At 45.2% G+C, this 17844-nt stretch overlaps 1 protein-coding gene across 1 annotated transcript; it reads left to right on the plus strand.

Moving 5' to 3' along the window:
* The first annotated feature begins 1643 nt into the window (after positions 1 to 1643).
* On the plus strand, positions 1644 to 5633 carry RRAD (RRAD, Ras related glycolysis inhibitor and calcium channel regulator). Its single transcript, XM_009901150.2, has 4 exons — positions 1644 to 2058; positions 2227 to 2300; positions 3015 to 3219; positions 4714 to 5633. The coding sequence occupies exons 1-4, from the start codon at positions 1704 to 1706 to the stop codon at positions 4989 to 4991; spliced, it is 912 nt and encodes a 303-aa protein (XP_009899452.2). The 5' UTR covers positions 1644 to 1703; the 3' UTR covers positions 4992 to 5633.
* Positions 5634 to 17844: the final 12211 nt, after the last annotated feature.

Consider the following 17844-nt stretch of genomic DNA (forward strand, 5'->3'; position numbering starts at 1 on the left):
GTTCCTTAAAGGTATATTTCATACTCATCTTTGTGGCAGTTGAATAGCCTGAGAAGTTTAACCTGTTGTAAGGAAAAAAAGTGTTTCTGTTCTGCTGTGCTGTATTTTATTGGCTATGCAACCCCACAGCCCGACCTCATGGATTCTTGTCCTCCCCTTCCATTATTCCCTACATATATACCTCATTTCCATCACCTCCGTATCTCCTACCTTCCTTAGCCTTTCTTCTGTAGCTGATTTGTAAACCCTTAAACTTTCACAAATGTGATGGCAACTGTCCCAGTACACTCACAGGGATTTTCCCGGACTCATCAGGCTCTAATCTTCTCGTGGTAAGAGACAGAGTTATTTTGGCTGTAAAATGTCTAGCATGTTTTGGTTGCTAGGTAAACAATCCAGTGTGTACAGGACGCTAGGGTGAGCCATTCAGAATACAAGTATAGTTATCTGGTTAGTCGCTTCTTCACCCGGTCACACGGCCATGACTGCCACTTATGAGATAAGGCTTTCACTGCCTCGCTTTACTGCCCAGGTGAAACCAACAGAAGAATTTGACCTCAGTGTTTTATGTTGGCCTCTGATAGACTCATAGACTTGCTCGAGTTAGAAAAGACCTCTAAGATCACTGAGCCCAACCTTCAACCTAAGACCATCACTGCCATTAAACCATGTCCCCAAGTGCCATGTTCACAGGTTTTATAGCTTCACAGGTTTCTTGAACACCTCCAGAGATGTTGACTCCACCACCTCCCCAGGCAGCCTGTTGCAATGCCTGACCACATCTGCAGTAAAGACATTTCTCCAAGTAGCCAACCTAAACCTCTCCTGGCACAATCTGAGGCCATTCCTCTCATTCGACCACCATCAGAGCTGCATTAGTACAATGTATGGCACACGTGGCCATGCAGGCAGGCTCACTGTGAATGTGAAGGACCTGCTATAGAACCTGTTCCTGTGCAGAGTATTGCAAGCACGAACTAATGCGATCGTTGCACATCTGGGAATGCTTTCCCTAACGCTACTGCAGGCACCAAGCCCGCACCTGAGCTCTTGGACAGTGCCCTAGAGCCTCAGGCCGCGGAAACCTACCGACACAATACTCGCCCAAGGCAGGGCTGTGAGTGGGAAAATGCGGCGCACACAGCGAACGCTGCCTTGCGTTCCACCGAGGGATGGGAAACAGCATCCCGGGCCGGGCAGGGCAGGAGCTCGATGTGGAGCGAACCCTCTCGCACTCCGCTCAGCCTTCCACCAGCGGCATCTAACGTAACGCCCCGCGGCCTCCCTTCTCACAGCGCTCGGCGCTTTCTCCTCGGCGACGGGAGCCCCGCCGCCGCTCCCTCTGCTGCCGCCAGCGACCCGTGTGGCGCCTCCCCCGTCGGGGCTCCCCGCGCCGGGCTCCCGCCCCCGCCAAGCGGAGCCGGGTGGCGGTGGGCGGGTGCGCTGCCCACGGCCGCGCTGGCAAGGCGGTCGCCGCGCGTCACGGCGGGGCGGACCGGGCCGGGCCACTGGAGCCATAAATATGGGCGAGAAGCGCCGTAGTGGCAGAGCTCTCTGGAACGCTGCGGGGTGCGCGCCGTCGCGGAGTCCCTCGCCGCTTCCCTCGCTCAGTCGCGGAGCGACCCGAAGCCAGAGCTGCTCGGCAGGACAGCCCGGGACAGTGCCGGCTCTCCGCTGCTCTCTGCCCGTAGCTCGGCACCCCAATGACTCTGAACCGCGGCGACAAGCTGCGCTACCTGGACAAGCGGCGCGGTACTATGCCCGTCTCCGTGCACCAGCAGCTGCACCGCCGGAGCATGCCGGTGGACGAGCGGGACCTGCGGGCCTCCCTGCCGCAGGGTGAGCTCTCCGGCTTGGTTCGCTGCACCTCGTACAACCCCGGCGAGCCGCAGCGGGAGAGCTGGGCCTCCGACTCCTCCGATTCCATCACCTCCTCGGGCAGCGACTCTGACAGCAGCCTCTACAAGGTGATCCTGCTGGGCGAGCACGGCGTCGGCAAGACAAGCCTGGCCCGCATCTTCGGCGGCGTGGAGGACTGCGCGGACGCGGAGGAGGCCGGTGAGGGCGCGGGGCACCTGCGGCTGCGCCCCGGCGAGGGGAAGCGCGGTCACAGTTCCGGGGATCCCGGTCGTGCCTCCGCGGGCAGCTCCTGCAGCCGCCCTTTTCCAGGCTGCCGGCAGGGATGCAGGAGAGTAACTTCTTTGTTGTGAACTTCTTTTCCCCTAGGAAATACATACGACCGATCGATTGTAGTTGACGGAGAAGAAGCTTCTCTCGTGGTGTTTGATATTTGGGAGCAGGTACTTGCAGATCTTTTTTTCTTTATGGTTTGGTCAGTGGGCTGAAAAAAACAACAGAAATGGTCGCGTTGCAATTTCATAGCAATAGCTGTGGCTGCCTCTTGCTTTGATCCGATCCATAGCATTAAAACCTTAGCATTCTTACTGCCTCACCTCTCCTGCAATTCTTTTCCTGTAGCTAAGGCAGGTAATGAAAAAACCTGAATAGTGTTGGAGTGTGAATCCCTTAATGCTTAGAATAAGCAGCAGCTTTTGTGGCCTGAAATTGTGTTTAGGTTGGATGTTAGTAAAAATGTCTTTGCTGAAAGAGTGGTCAGGGATTGGAACAGGCTGCCCAGGGAGGTGGTGGAGTCACCATCCCTGGAGGTGTTCAAGAAAGGTGTGGCCATGGCACTTGGGGACATGGTTTAGTGGCCATGGTGGTGTTAGGTTGATTCGACTTGATGGCCTTGGAGGTTTTTTCCAATGGAAACAATTTTATGATTCTGTGAGCAGCCCAGGGAATTGCTGTAAAATGAGAGATTTGCCATCTGATCAGTGCAGAGCTGGTATTATTTCTGGAAACAATAGCAATCTTAACTACAGGGAAGTTGCTTTACTTGTGCTGACTCTTTATAACAAAGTTTAAAAAAATACTTTGAAGGTGCTTACAATAATCAAATCATTAGTCAGTGCTGAGTAGACTTTTCAGTGCATTCTTGCCTTCTGTTTTAGGATGACAGCCAATGGCTTCAGAACCACTGTATGAAGATGGGAGATGCCTATATCATTGTGTATTCAGTGACAGACAAAGTCAGCTTTGAAAAGGCCTCTGAGCTACGAATCCAGCTCAGAAGAGCAAGGCAAACTGAAGACATTCCTATTATTCTTGTGGGCAACAAAAGTGACCTGGTGAGGTCCCGAGAAGTCTCAGTTGATGGTAAGAGACACTTCATTTACAGGAATGTCTGAAACATGAAGGGCTGTGGAGGGTCATGGCCAACAGACATGGAATGGTTCTGATGTAGAAAAATGTATGATTAGGGGCACACTGGAGACATCAACCCAGCTGGTTTATACTGGAGCCACAAAAAGTAATGGAGAGGGTGGTGGGAGATGTGTGGCTGTGCAGAGCAATGCTCTGAACTGCAGTCCAGGAGAGGCAAATGCATCAGAGCTGCTGCTTTCTGTAGGACTGGGTTTTGGTCAGCACTAACTGTTCTGTGCAGCAGCAGCACTTGCTAGGCTCAAGATGTGACAGTTCAAGCTGTGTGTTTAAGGAATAGGAATGCCCTGTCACAGAACCCAGGAAGCCTTTGGAAGGGGTTGGCCCATACAATTCTCTTCCTTCTGGAAGTGATTCCATCATGTTTGAGCTGAGCTAGTGGGAGCAGGCTCACACAATTTAGAGTCCTTTTGTATTTGTCCTCTGGTGTCAATCAGTGAGAATTTTCTCAGCTAGTTCCAGCTAGCATAACCAGAACACAGTAACCACTGCCAACACCTCAGTATTCACTTCACTCATTGAAAGCTCTGATAGTTTGGGTTTTGGTTTGTTTGGTTTTTTTTTATTTCATTGTTTGCCTTTTTTTTTTTCCCATGGGCAAGAATGCTCTGAAGCATTGGTGCCTTGATGAGGAACCATCTCTGGTGGCCTGTTTTTGCCATGTTCCTTGTGGTAAATGCCTGCATAGGGAATTGATTTGAGTTCAGCAGGAGATGAGCACATTTTTTCAGGCTAGTGGCAGCGCATGGTTGTCCTGTCATAGTCATGACATGACTACTTTGCTCAGGTTTACAGCTTTGCTGTTAGTTACCACCAGCTGACCATGGAAACTTGCACTGCAGCCATGTCACAGAGTTAGGTGCTTACACTGGAGCACTGAGCATCTGGTACTGTGAATGCACTCCTAGGCAAATCCAGTGGTCTACAACTTCATGACCTCTAGCAGCCTGTTCAATGACTTGACCTTGTGGACTGTATCAGCTTCACTTGTAGCTAGTGTGGAAAACTCTCACTTGTTACAGCAAGGGAGAGGGTTTTAACTGCTCATCTTCCACAAGAAAGAGCTAATTTCTTCCCATCCCTCACACTGTTTCCTATCAAGCATCAAGTATAAGTGCCTCTCCTTTATCAGGTTTAGGTCTCAAACAGTACTGGGATGGTCTGCTTAGAGGACTGTTGTTGCCTTGTGTTCAATACCATTGAGCAAATGAGATTCCTGACTGTACCATCACAAACTCAAGAACAGTAAGGGGGCAAAGCCATAAGTGCAGACATGGACGCTGGCTACCATGTAGCACAGCTGTCTTGTGGCATTGAAGGCACTTTTCCTTACCTAAACTCTACTCTTGGTGTGGGTTTTTTTCTGCCAGTACCTATGAAGAGAAAATGTTCATTTCCACTGATCTCCCATTTTCTCTTTCCACCCAGAGGGGCGGGCCTGTGCTGTTGTGTTTGACTGCAAGTTCATTGAGACCTCAGCTGCTCTTCATCATAACGTCAAGGACCTGTTTGAAGGGATTGTTCGGCAGATTCGGCTTCGCAAGGACAGTAAAGAAGACAATGCCAGGAGAATGGCCAACACAAAGAGAAGAGAAAGCATAGGCAAGAAGGCAAAGCGCTTCCTTGGGAGGATTGTGGCAAAGAACAACAAGAAGATGGCTTTCAAGGCAAAATCAAAGTCTTGCCATGACTTGTCTGTGCTTTAGAAGCTTTCAGCAGGAACAGATGTTGCACATGGGGATGAGCAAGCATTTGACTGTTGAGAAGTGTCTGGCTGCTCCTCATGGTGATAACAAGGACTTAGCAATCGAGACTCTCATTAATGCCTTAAGATGAACAAGCAAGTCTGGGAGTTACACTACAATGTCTGCTTCATTGATGAATGGTTTCAGATTCAATGTTTGCAAGTAAATGAACTGATGTTAAATAAGTTGCTCGACATGGCCACGTTTTCACTGTGTACATACGCTGTAGATCCTCTTGTCCTGTGGATACCAGAGACTGAAAGCTAAAGGATGATGATGAGTATCACCACAGACTCTCTCGTTTGCAGAGCAAAACCTAAACTTGTACGCAGGCTCGTACACCCTTTTTAGCATAAAGCAAGCAACCATCAATCTTTTTAAACTCAACAGTGGGGAGGGGAGCGTAGAACCACACTAGCAGGGGAGAAAACAAATTCTATATATAGGTAAACCCAGAGCAGATAGCATTTTATGAAGTTCATTTGCACTTCCATTAACTGTTACTCAATTAATTTGGTACTTGTTTACATGCAGATTTTATAATAAAGTATTATTTCCTGTTATAACAAACTGTGCTTTTCTCAGAGTATGGATCAATAAAGAGAGCAGTATTTTTGTACTGACCTTTTTTTTTTTTCACTGTACAAAACATTTTACACAGATTATGCAGATTTACATAGGAGAAAGCTCAGGAACAAGATGAATGAGGACTATCCTGTGCCCTTTTCTTTAGCAGACTCTTTAAGAGGTAGACCCTGCTTTTATGAACACTGCTTCAACAGTTCCTCTTGGGAAGAAACACCTTAACCCTTCACATTATTCACCTTCAGCCTGATACTTGTCAGCTCTGACAGGAGCAGGCCTCTCTCTAATGTCCTTAGTTAAACAGACATCTTGTGTCTGTACAGGTAGATTGAAGCCTACAGCACCTAGGTCCCTGATCAAGAACAGACTGATAGAGTTGGGGCTGTTCAGCCTGGTGAAGAGAAGGCTCTGGAGAGACCTTACTGAAGCCTTTCAATATTTCAAGGGGGCCTACCAGAGAGTTGTAGGGGGACTTTCTACAAGGGCTTCTAGTGATAGTACAGGCCCCCTCCTTGGAGATATTCAAGGTCAGGCTGGACAAGGGATAATGGCTTTAAATTGAAGGAGTGTAGATAGAGATTTCACTGTGAGGGTGGTGAGTGACTGGGCGAGTTACGCAGAGTTGTGGATTCCCCATCCCTGGAAGTGTTCAAGGCCAGGACAGATGGGGCTTTGAGCAACTTGGTCTAGTGGTCTCTAAGGTTGCTTTCAATCCAACCCATTTCATGAGTCTGTGAAATTACTCTCTCATTGGATGTCAGGAGTATGTTGCATTTAGAAGACAAAAGGCAATGGAAGATTTTTTAGCTAATCTGTGCATGAAAAAAAGAAAGGAAACACTTATGCAATCTGACAGCAGCCTCTCATTTTTACCCTATAGTCATTCTAAAATGGAAATCTTTTTGGCTGTGCAGTCTTGTTGCATGTGCTTTTCTGCCCTCTGACTATTCAGAGTTCTTGGATCTCTAACCTTTCTACCCAGTTGCACGTGGAAATTCTTACAAGTCTGACACATGGAAAACAAGTTAGGTGAAAGACAAAAGCAATGGGGAAGTTGCCATGATTTTTGAAAAATACTAATGAAAACATTTTATTCATCAGATGAGCATCTCTCTGCAGGGCTTACAACTCACAGACCACAGCATTGTGGCAGTCCATGAAATTCAAAAAGGAAATGAACAACCTGGTCGAGTGGACGGTGTCCCTGCCCATGGCAGGGGCGTTGGAACTAGATGATCTTTATGGTCCCTTCCAACCCGAACAATTCTATGATTCTATGAATCTAAGAATCTATGAAAAGCTGTTTACAGAAACAAAGAAACCCCAGAGTTCATTAGCCTTTATCAATGATCAGTATTTTCTATGTTTGCCTTGATACTCCACAGCAGATCTAAAGTTTTATGCTCAAGCTTCAGGAAATTAGTTGTAAATTGAATTCTTAGTTAAATTCTACTGATCCCAGCTTGGTTAGTAATTGGTTCATTTTTAATTACAAGATATATGATTAACTAACACATCTTTATTATTTCACTCCCAAAGTAGTGTTCTGCCCTTCAAGTGTAAGATGAGCTAAAGAGCATTTTAATTTAAACCAGACAGATTTGGGCTGGTTGATTGTTATTGCTATTTTTTTTGCTGGATTGGCCTCTGAGCCCTCTAAACCCCTACTGCTCTCACCTGTCCCTCCAGCCTTCAAAGTCAGCCCTGCACTCGTGAGCCTTTTGCCTGCTTTTCTGCTTTTCCATTTCTTTTTGAATCCCTGTGCTGAAATATCTGCTAATTCAGTATTCCTTTGAAGAGTGTGATGTAGAGCAGATGTCAAGCCCAAAAGAACAAACCACAGACAAATTTTGACAGGAGCCTGGGTGTTGTGAACACTAAAGGCAAATCAATATTCTGGGTTGTAACCTCAGATCTCACTTGGCTGAACCAAAATTTTTAATAAGTCTCCTCATTAATAAAGGTCAGTATTTTGTTTTGAAGAGATTTTGAAGCATTCAGATGCTCCAAACCTTCAATTTTATGCTGGGTGTGGAAGTGTTGGTGGCAAGTATCAAAGATAAAATTATGTCTATAAAATCACATTTGGGTAACATTGAGTTTTCTAGGTTTTGGGGGTTTTTTGTTTTCATTTTTTACTTTGGGTGTCATATGAAGACTGACTCTATGTTGGCACCTGAAGAAGTCACAGAATAGACTGCACAAAGGGGAAGCATTGAAAGGAGATCTAGATGCAATTGGATTTTGCCATCCAAGGAAAGTGGAGCCCTCAACACGGCTCTGGAGCCCTCAACACAGGAAGGACATGGACCTGATGGAGCAGGGCCAAAGGAGAGCCATGAAAATGATCAGGAGGCTGAAGCACCTCTGCTGCAAGGACAGGCTGAGGGATCTGGGGTTGTCCAGCCTGGAGAAGAGAAGGCTCCAGGGACACATAACAGCAGCCTGCCAGTACCTGAAGGGGCTACAGGAAGGCTGCAGAGAGTCTGTTTGCAAAGGCCTGAAGGGGCAGGATGAGGGGCAGTGGTTTGAAATGAGAGAAGAGCAGACTTAGATTGTGTGTGAGGAACAAGTTCTGCACTATGAGGGTGGTGGAAGGTTGCCCAAGGAGGTAGTTGAGGTCTCATCCCTGGAAACATTTGAGGTGAGGCTCAACAGGGCTCTAGTGGAAGATGTCCCTTCTGACTGTAGGGGGGTTGGACTGGATGAGATTTGGAGGCTCCTTCCACCCCAAACCATTCTATGATTCCATGGTTCTATTTATGAAGCAAACCACCTCTGGCCTCACTGCTGAAACTGCAAGTGAGGGACAGAGTGGACAAACAGGACAGAAGCCCCGTAGGTCCAGATGCATCATATTATTTTTGACTGTCCCCTGCTGCCAGCTGTTCCCTTCCCAAACTCTGCAGCCAAATGCAAAGGTTCTCAGGCTGAAGCAGAGAAAGGGAGGGCAATCAGAGGAAGAAAAACCTCAGTTGTACTAACTTCTTGCTTCAAGAAGGAAAGGCAGCTTAGGCATTACTGACTTCAGCAAACATCTGTGCCTGAGGAAAACTGAGTGAAAGACTTCTGAAGTGTTCAAGAAGGAGTTTGTCCTTGGTGGGAATCGACCTCAATCTCAAAGCACCACCACTCCACTCCCTCCCCTCCCTGCCACCCCTAGCAAGGGCTGGTTTTAATCCACTGATTGTAAAGCTTTTTTTTTTCCTAACAGCAGGTCAGAGGTTTAATTAAAACTCCACCTGGGACTAGCTTAATCCTGCACGATCCCATCCATTTCAGTAAATAAATCCTTGTTGAAGTTGGTTTTTTGTACTCTTTCTTGAATTTGCCTGTTTCTGTGAGGAAAGCTGCCCACACCATTTAAATCTTTAAAACATTTTACATGACATTGAAAGTGGCTTTTAAGGTCACCTGGTGAATAATAATGAAGAGCATTAACTGCATTTCAATATCTGTATTACATTTATCCTTTTGAGTTTCCACAAGAATGAACAGAAGAAAAAGAAAAATCCATATGAAATTCCTCTTACTGCTGACTTCATCCCTGTCTGTATGGCAGAGAAGGCACAGCACCTTCAATGCTAGACTTACAGCCAGCTTTAGAATTCCTTACTGACCTGAGCACTATCCATGCAAATAATGTTATTAAAATCACAGGGTGGTGATGTCTTTTCTGGAGAGTCAGCAGATTTAAGCCCTGGTTTTGGAAACACTAACACATGCCTAATGTCAGCAGGCTACACTGAATGTGTCAGGAGAAGTGAATATTTAAAAGGCTGCTGGTTTGGAATTATCTTCTTGCTATACTGTGGGGAAAACAGAAATAAAAAGAGGCATTGTGAGAGTGTCTGTGTGATCTCATGAAAATGTATGGACTCTGTTCTGAAAACACAAGAATTGCAGGGCAATTTCTGTGAGACACCATCACTCTGTGGCAAAAACACAAACAAGCACAGAAGGGAGGTAATGGAACGGAACTTCACCTAGTCTGGAGCTTGTCTTCTCTCTGTCCACATGTTCTTTTTCTTCTTGTGCTGAAACATCAGATTCCTATCCCTTTGCAATACAGGAGAAGAGACCCAAGTACATCTCAGGTACTTTTAAGTCCCCCATCCCAAACAAGCCACCCTCAAATGTCTGGTACTTGGGTGGTTGGAGCATTGAGCTTAATACGAAAAGACATTTCACTTGTCTTTTGGAATTCAGATTTCGTTGAGCAAGTTTATCTTGGACTATGGATGGATCTGGATCCAGTTGCTCTAGCTTCAAGAATCATTGCTTGATGAGATTCCTTTTCACTCCCTTTCCACTTCCCTGCTGAAAACAGAGAGCACTTTGTGGGTTTGTCCTGAGGCTGAGAATAAGAAAAAACTTGAATGCCTCTAAGAATCAAGTGGTAGGAAAAATTTTCCTGCCCAGCCCTGCTGGCAAATATGAAGGGTTAAATGCTAACCCTGATGAAGCCACAAAGTTTTCCTTTAGACCTGACTGTAGCCAAGAGCTGTATTTCCTCTCTCATTAAAGATGTAGTAAGTTGAAATTGCACAACAAGGAAAACAAATTCTATTTTAGGTGAGGTTTGTACCAATTAACCAACTGTGCACAGAAAGAATTCCCAACCTGTACCTCGTATCCCATGTTTTGCACAAGAATGTTTTGACAGATGGATGCATTCAGACAGAGAAATTAAGGAAACGAACCCAGTAAAGGTTTCCTGCTTATTTTTGCTTCCAGCATCCCAAGTATCTGAATGACTAAATGCAAAACTATGTTTCTATGTCTGGGAGGCAATTAACAACAACAAAACTGTGGAAAAGTTTTCCATTTTATCTGATTAAAAATGGAGCAGAGGCCAGAGTGCTACAAAGGCATATGCTCCTGCCACACTTTATGCTGCAGGAGAACTTCATTGAGTTCAAAGGAACAATTTTAATTCAAGAAACTAAAACTATGCTGGGAGATTTGGAGAGCTGACCTTCCCCAGCCTACTCTCCCCAATAGCTCTTTGCCAGAGGGTTCCTGTCCTGCACCCAAGTCACCTTGGCTGAACTAGCCCAAGCCACCAGGGAAGGTAGAGCTAAGCTAAGAGCTGGACACTCTTCACCAGAGGGGTACAATCCATATTTGAGAGCAACATTTTAAAGATCCACAGCAGAATTTATGGAAGTTCTTTTATCACAGCTTTCAATAAGTAGAACCCTCCTCTACAAGCTGCAGCATAACAAAGGATGAATCAGAACTAAAACTGCTAAACTGCTTGAATAAAGGCAACTTTAATATTGCTCCTTCCCTGAGATGATGATATTTAGATATGTGCTTGGTAGCACCTGCCTACAACTCAGCGTAGCATGTGCATCTGTGTTTGCAGAGCTCCTGCTCTAATGACTAACTGTGGTACCAGGACATCCACTGGGCTCCTGCTCTTCTTTTTGTATAAACCAATATTGTTTTTCTCTCAATGATTTACTTAAAAGCCATCAGGATAATCCTGATAGATTAACATAGTGCCTACGACTTACACCAAACCAAGAGAGATCACAAACGTTCATCCACAGTTGGATTTTGTGGCTTTTATCACAGGTGGTCAATTAAATTCAGTAAATTGTTTTAAGGTAGTTTACACCAGGGATGCAATTAAGCCAATCCTCTGACTCTGAGCCAGACAGGAGGCATAGCTGGCTTTAAACGTTATCCTTCTGCATCGTCCCTGGAGGTGTTCAAGAGGGGACTGGATGTGGCACTTGGTGCCATGCTCTAGTCATGAGGTCTGTGGTGACAGCTTGGACTCGATGATCTTTGAGGTCTCTTCCAACCTTGGTGATACTGTGATACTGTAATGTTTCACAGAATCATCTAATTTTTTTTCACCATTCACCTTTCAAGAAACATAAACATTGGCATACAGCTTGAATAAGCATCTTTAGATTAAATCTATCTATTTACTTATTTAATCTGTATTTACAGCAGTTGCTGTTCCTTTAACGTCCTCCTTCGGTAAAAATGCTACTTCCATTTTTCTAGAAGAAATGAATTTCTATTTTCCCCTAAAATCCTTTCACCTTTTACAGGGCTATTTAAATGTCAGACTTCTGCTCTCTAGCTTGTGCCTGCAGAGCTACCACCGCTCTAGTTTATGGCTGAAGTGTTCCAGTGACTGTTCACGACAGCACCAACAATATCAGGAAGCTCATTCTCCTCATTAAGGAATCTGTGTTACTGAGGTTCCTGATAAATGCATCACTAGATAGCTTTGTTTACTGGGCTCTTGACTGCTTTAAAACCTGAGTGGCTGTTGCAGTCAAAATTCATAGAATGGCTTAGGTTTGAAGAGACCTCAGTGTTTGGAGCACACAACTGCCCAGCTGTATGTGCAGGGTTGAGTGTCTCTGTGCTGAAATAGATATTAAAGGAATGTGCAGAAGTATTCATAGACATATTTGGGATATTGCTTGAAAAGCAACTGAAAGGATGAAAAAACCAAACAAACAAATAATCACCTGCCTGCTACCTGTAGGCAAAGAAAGCTTTAACTCCATACTCTTGTCCTTGAGAAATTGCTAGCAGCCATAGTAAGACCTGGAGATCTCAAACAGGAACCTGCCTTTTGTCTCCCCATTAGGGTATGAGTGACAGAAGTTCAGATAGGAGAGACAGAGGTAGCATATCTCCACACCTCAGCTTGTTTCCTTCCCCTGTATTTTAAATATTTTATATTTTTAATAGATTTTAAATCTAAAAATCACATCCTTTATCAATAGCAGCTACTAGAGGTTTTCCTACACTCCACTAACATCAGGAGCATTATAAAGCATGTCTTCAAAACTGGCATTTGGAAAAGCTGAAGGTGAGCACTCAGAATTGAGCTCCATGACCATAACCATGGCACTAAAAGAACTGGAACAGGTTGCCCAGGGAAGCAGTTGAGGCCCTGTCCCTGGAGATACTCAAGGTGAGGCTGGACAAGACTCTGAACGACGTGCTCCTGTGGAGGATGGTCCTGTTCACTGCAGGGGAGTGGGATTAGATGACCCTGGAGGGTCCCTTCCAACCCAAACCATTCTAGGATTCTATAAAAATGACAATGTATCAGTGGTAGCTGAAAATGCCTTCTCTGCAGCTCATAGCAGGCTTAGCAAGGTAACACCAACCTTCCTGGCTCTTTTCTAAAAAGGCACAGTGCTTTGTCTCCTCCTGCATTCAGAGCCAAAGGTTTTTCAGATCACCTGTGCTAATGTTGGTAAATGAGTTAAATGTTCCATTAAAATTATCCAAGGTATATTAATTACATGGTGTTTATGCCAAAAAAATAATGCAGAGATTATTTGCTGTCCCAGAGCAGAGCTATCAAAAGAGCAAGTACAGAATGCCTTCCCATCCCCAAAGATAATCACAACCATCCATGTGGGAAGGAGAAATACCATGCTTTACTCTTTGGGATTAGGGCATTCTTTTAATTTGCCATTTGGCATTATGAAGACAGTAAACAAAGAGAGAAAATATAGAAGCCATGTGACTGTTTGTTCCATAGCCTTCTGCACGCTGCTGCCGCTGCAGACTTGCTTTCAGAGGGCAGGACAAAGCTGCCTGCTCACTGATGCTCAGGAAGAAATGTCAGAGAAGAGATAAGCAGGCTAAAAGGAGACTGTTTTAGAAACATGGATTGGTCTATCATTAGTTCCATAGATAACCTGTCCCACGTATTTCTGACCAGCAAATGGTATTGCTTGGCCAAATGTACAGTCAGAAGGAGACAGTATTCCAGTATGGAAGGAAGGGTGATTTCAGGACCTTCACACAGGGGGAGATGCTTTAACCTTGTTAGGCTGCTGGTCTGCTTAATTCTTGATGTTAAACCAATTCTGCTTCTCAGAAAAATGGGGAAAATAAGTGAAAATCTTTAGGATGTATGTTGCAAATAGGAAGAAAATTAATTACCTGTCTTCATGTGAGTGTTAAGATGCCATGGGATGGTAAATAAGGGCCAAAATCTTGATAATTCTCTGTTTTGCAGCAGAAGGAATTAACAGACTCACAGAAGTTGGAAGGGACCTTCAAAGGTCATCCAGGTCAACCCTCCCACAGTGACCAGGGACATCCTCCACTAGATCAGGTTGCTCAGAGCCTCATTGAGCCTGACCTTGAATGTTTCTGGGGATGCGGCTTCTCCCACCTCTCTGGGCAACCTGGGCCAATGTTTTACCACCCTAAGCACAAAACTAAATTAATTCCTTCTATCCAGTCTGAATCTACCCTCTTTCCGCTTAAAACCATTGCCTCTTGTCCTATCACAACAGACCTTACTAAGCAGTCTGTCCTCATCTTTCTTATAATCCCTCTAAGTATTGGAAGACCACAAAAAGGTCTCCCTGAAGCCTCCAAGCCACCAGAACAGGGCTGTTCTCAATCTCCTCATCCCCCAGCCTGTCTTGATACCAAGGATCGTCCTGACTCAGGTGCAGGACCTTGCACTTAGTTTGGTTGGGCACAGTTCTTGAGCTTTTCCATTGTTCTGAAATCCCTTTTAACTGGGGCTGGTGGCATCTGATGAGGTACTTTGTGATCACTGTTTTGACACATGAACAATGATGCTTCAACCACTAAACAGAGGGCATGGCACTCATGGGAACATTCTGGGAAGTTAAACTGAAGGGATTTGCCCAGCTCCAATGCAAAAGTGTCTCCAATGCAAATTAGTTCTGCACCTGCTTGTGGTCTACAGCAGCAAAATTAGGTGCATCACATTTCACTTGTCAACCAGGTTTATAATGCAGAAGGATGTATGTGGACCACAAAGGAAAAGAAGTGGTTTTAGACCACCTTATGGACATCAAAGACCTGAGTGGTGCCAGATGAGATAATGTGCCATTTGCCTGAGGGGATGCTGTAAAGACATAGTCAATCTCCAGGTCATCTTTACCTGCAAACATGCATTCTAAATGTTCTCTTCCCCCCCTCCGTCTACTTTTTCAGCATGTTAACATATTTTTGGAAGTCCTCTTAGTCATATCTAAATGCATCCCAAAGGGATTTAATTTAGACTGCAATTAATTTTCCTCTCCCCTACACAGCAAGTACAAATGGCATCAAGAGCTCCCACATGGAACAGGGAGTGTTTTAAAGGCAGCAAGAGATGTCAGGCAGTCATGATGCAAGCAGCAACCAGCAGAGAACTTGACCTATTTGGTGCTATGTGCCTCTTACATTGTTATAAATCAGGAGTAACTCCACTGCACTCTGGGTGATTGTGCTGATGAAAAGGAGGTGTAAGCCAGAGAATAAGATCCTTGATTAATTCCAAGAAGTCCTTTCTGTCTGAAAGACTGAGTTGTCTTCAGCATGGTGGTTTTCTCTTTTTTTTTGTTGTTTTGGCCTCTGTAGATTCTACAATACAGCTGAGAACATGCAAATTGGTATCCTGGAAAAAACACTGCCTGATGCATTGTGTATGCCCACATGGTGCATCACCAATAATGACAGGTTGGATTCATTTATATATATTTTTTTCTGTAGTGCAAAGAAAGGGTTTTGTGCTCCTGCAGTCATTGTGTGCTGTATGAAAGATTCTCGAAAGGCTAAGTCCAGACTGCTGCAACAGCCGGGGAAGAATCTGGAAAGGGCAGCTAAAAAGTCAATACATATGGGTAGGGGATTAAATAAAATCAATAAAGATTGGGGGGTTTAAAGCCTTAAATTGGAATTGTGTCAAACTGTGCACATTATTTCCTACATCAGTAGGAAAGGGGAAAGGGAGCAAAAAGACTTAGGGGAGAGAATTACTTTCCTTTAAAAAGCTACTGCAAACGGAGTCATCTTGAATATTGCAGGAGAGAACTACAAAGGCTAAATGTCTGCTCCCTCCAAAGAGGATACCCAGCCTGAGAAGTTTTTAATCACCCCTTGGCTTGGGCTTCAATGGGCTGGCTCTGCAGTATGTTCTCCTTGCTTAGACACTTTGCAAATGGCAACTTACACAGAGAAAAATCTCCTGGGAACAGGACAGCAGAACATGACAACTCAAAAGCAGTTATGGAATGGATCAGGAAGGCAAAGAAATCTTGCCTGTTAAGAAGCTGACAAAGGTCACACAGCTCTGTTTAAACAGATGTCACAGAATCACAGAATGGTTTGGGTTGGAAAGGACCTTCGAGATCACCCAGCCCCAGTCCCCCCGCAGTGGGCAAGGACACCTTCCACCAGACCAGGATGCCCAAGGCCTCTGCACTGCAGCCTTTTACAATGGCACACAGAGGTGCACTCCTGCTCACCTCTTGGAAAACAAAGTTTGTTCAGAAATTAAGAATTTGAGCCTGAAAACTGCTCCCTGCATTTTTCACTTGGTTTTACCTTTTCCAGTGCTATGTGATGCTGAAAACCATACTGGGAAGGACACTTAAAAACAAATCCAAGGATGAGACAGTCATCTGAAGTGCTTTCATGGAACCAGGGAAAGAGGTTTCCCCCCTGGAAAAATAGCTGGTTCCCATCACTTAAGAAGGTTTTAGATAAAGGTTAAGGTCAGAATTACAGGCAGAAACAATGATCAATAGAGATGGCTTGTTTCTTGGATTATAGCAATCACACAATGTCAGGGGTTGGAAGGGGCCTCCAGGGATCATCCAGTCCATCACCCCTGCCAGAGCAGGATCACCCAAGGCAGGTCACACAGGAACACATCCAGGTGGGTTTGGAAAGTCTATGAAGAAGGAGACACCACAACCTCTTTGGCTGTCACTAGATTTTCAATGAAAACATGTTCCAAAATAAGCAACAAACTCCAAAAAGAAAGATTCAGATGAAGTCAGATTTTTTTTCCCAGTCTTACAGTCTGATATTGCTCCTCTAATGCCTAGCACACAGCTGTTACGCTGTTTTTTCCAGGAGCAGTTTGACAGTGAGACACATCACCCATATGGATTGAACACCAGGCTTTCCTAACTTCTCTCTGCTGGCTGCTCTTATTTTTGTACTGGCACAACAACCTGATCTCACCCTCTGATACAAAACCCATAGCATCCTCTGCCTCCCTCGTGCCACCAGAGGAGCACATCTACCCTCCTTCAGGAGCTCAGAGACACGCCTATGGCTTCCAGGTATTAGTCACTACAGAATCAGTGCAGAATACACCCTTCTGCTCATGGCATTCTAGACTCCAGTCAACAAGATTCCTTGTGTAGAGGAAGCAGGAAGGTCATTCAGCAAGGTTCTGGAACTAGAGGAAAGGTCCACAGAGCAATCTGGGAAGGGAGCCCAAGGATCATCTGGTCCAACCTTTCTAGGCAATAGTGTGGTTGAAATGAGCTGGCCCAGCACCTGGCAAGCTGAGTCTTCAAACTGCCAGAGAAGCCAGGTAGAGCAAAGGTAGGAGGTGGTCTGCAATTCAATGGCAAATTGCTGAAGTTCTCAGGGGTCTGAGACTGTCCTCAGCCAAGAAATACTGGTCATCATGAGTCACCCTGACATCACCTCTGTCCAGCCTTAGACAATAGTGCCCACTACATCAGCACTACACTGATGCCTAGGGATTTAGGAGCTGGTGTAGCTGTGTTTGCTTGTCTGAATGAACCTCTTCACAAGGAGTCCCATGGAAAAGACAAAGGGTAATGGATACAAGTTACTTTGGGAGATCCTGGTTGGACTCCAGAAGAAGATGTTTCCCCATGAGAACAATGAGACATTGGAATCATCTCCCAAGGGAAGCAGTGGAGTCCCCTGCATTGGACAGTTTGAAGATGCAGCTTGGCAGGGTGAACATGTGACCGAATATAGAATAATTAAGGTTGGAAAAGACCTCTAAGGTCATGAGGTTCAACCTTCTACCCAACACCTCCAGGACCACTAGACCATGTTCCAAAGGGCCACATCTATTCATTTTTTTAACATCTCCAGGGATGGTGGCTCCACCACCTCCTGGCCAGCCTGTTCCAATGCCTGAACACTGTTGCAGTAAAGAAATTCTTCCTAATGCTCAATCTAAACCTGCCCTGGTGCAGCTTGAGGCCATTACCTCTTGTCCTGTCATTAGTTACTTGGGAGAAGAGGCCAACACCAGCCTCACTCCAACTTCTTTCCAAGTAGCTGTAGACCAATGAAGTCTCCTCTCAACATCCTCTACTTCAGGCTAAACAATGCCATCTCCCTCAGCTTCTCCTCAGAAGACCTGCTCTCCAAACCCCTCACCAGCTTCATCCAATCAGCTCAGACCAGATGAGATTCTCCTGCAGTCTTA

Source organism: Dryobates pubescens, chromosome 19, assembly GCF_014839835.1.
Source record: "Dryobates pubescens isolate bDryPub1 chromosome 19, bDryPub1.pri, whole genome shotgun sequence".
NCBI lineage: Eukaryota > Metazoa > Chordata > Aves > Piciformes > Picidae > Dryobates > Dryobates pubescens.

Bases quoted from the DNA above. Each gene is read 5' to 3' on its own strand.
- RRAD (XM_009901150.2), top strand. From the start codon at position 1,704: ATGACTCTGAACCGCGGCGACAAGCTGCGCTACCTGGACAAGCGGCGC. The intron at 2,059-2,226 runs GTGAGGGCGCGG...CTTTTCCCCTAG, and splicing joins CGCGGACGCGGAGGAGGCCG to GAAATACATACGACCGATCG. The intron at 2,301-3,014 runs GTACTTGCAGAT...CTTCTGTTTTAG, and splicing joins TGTTTGATATTTGGGAGCAG to GATGACAGCCAATGGCTTCA.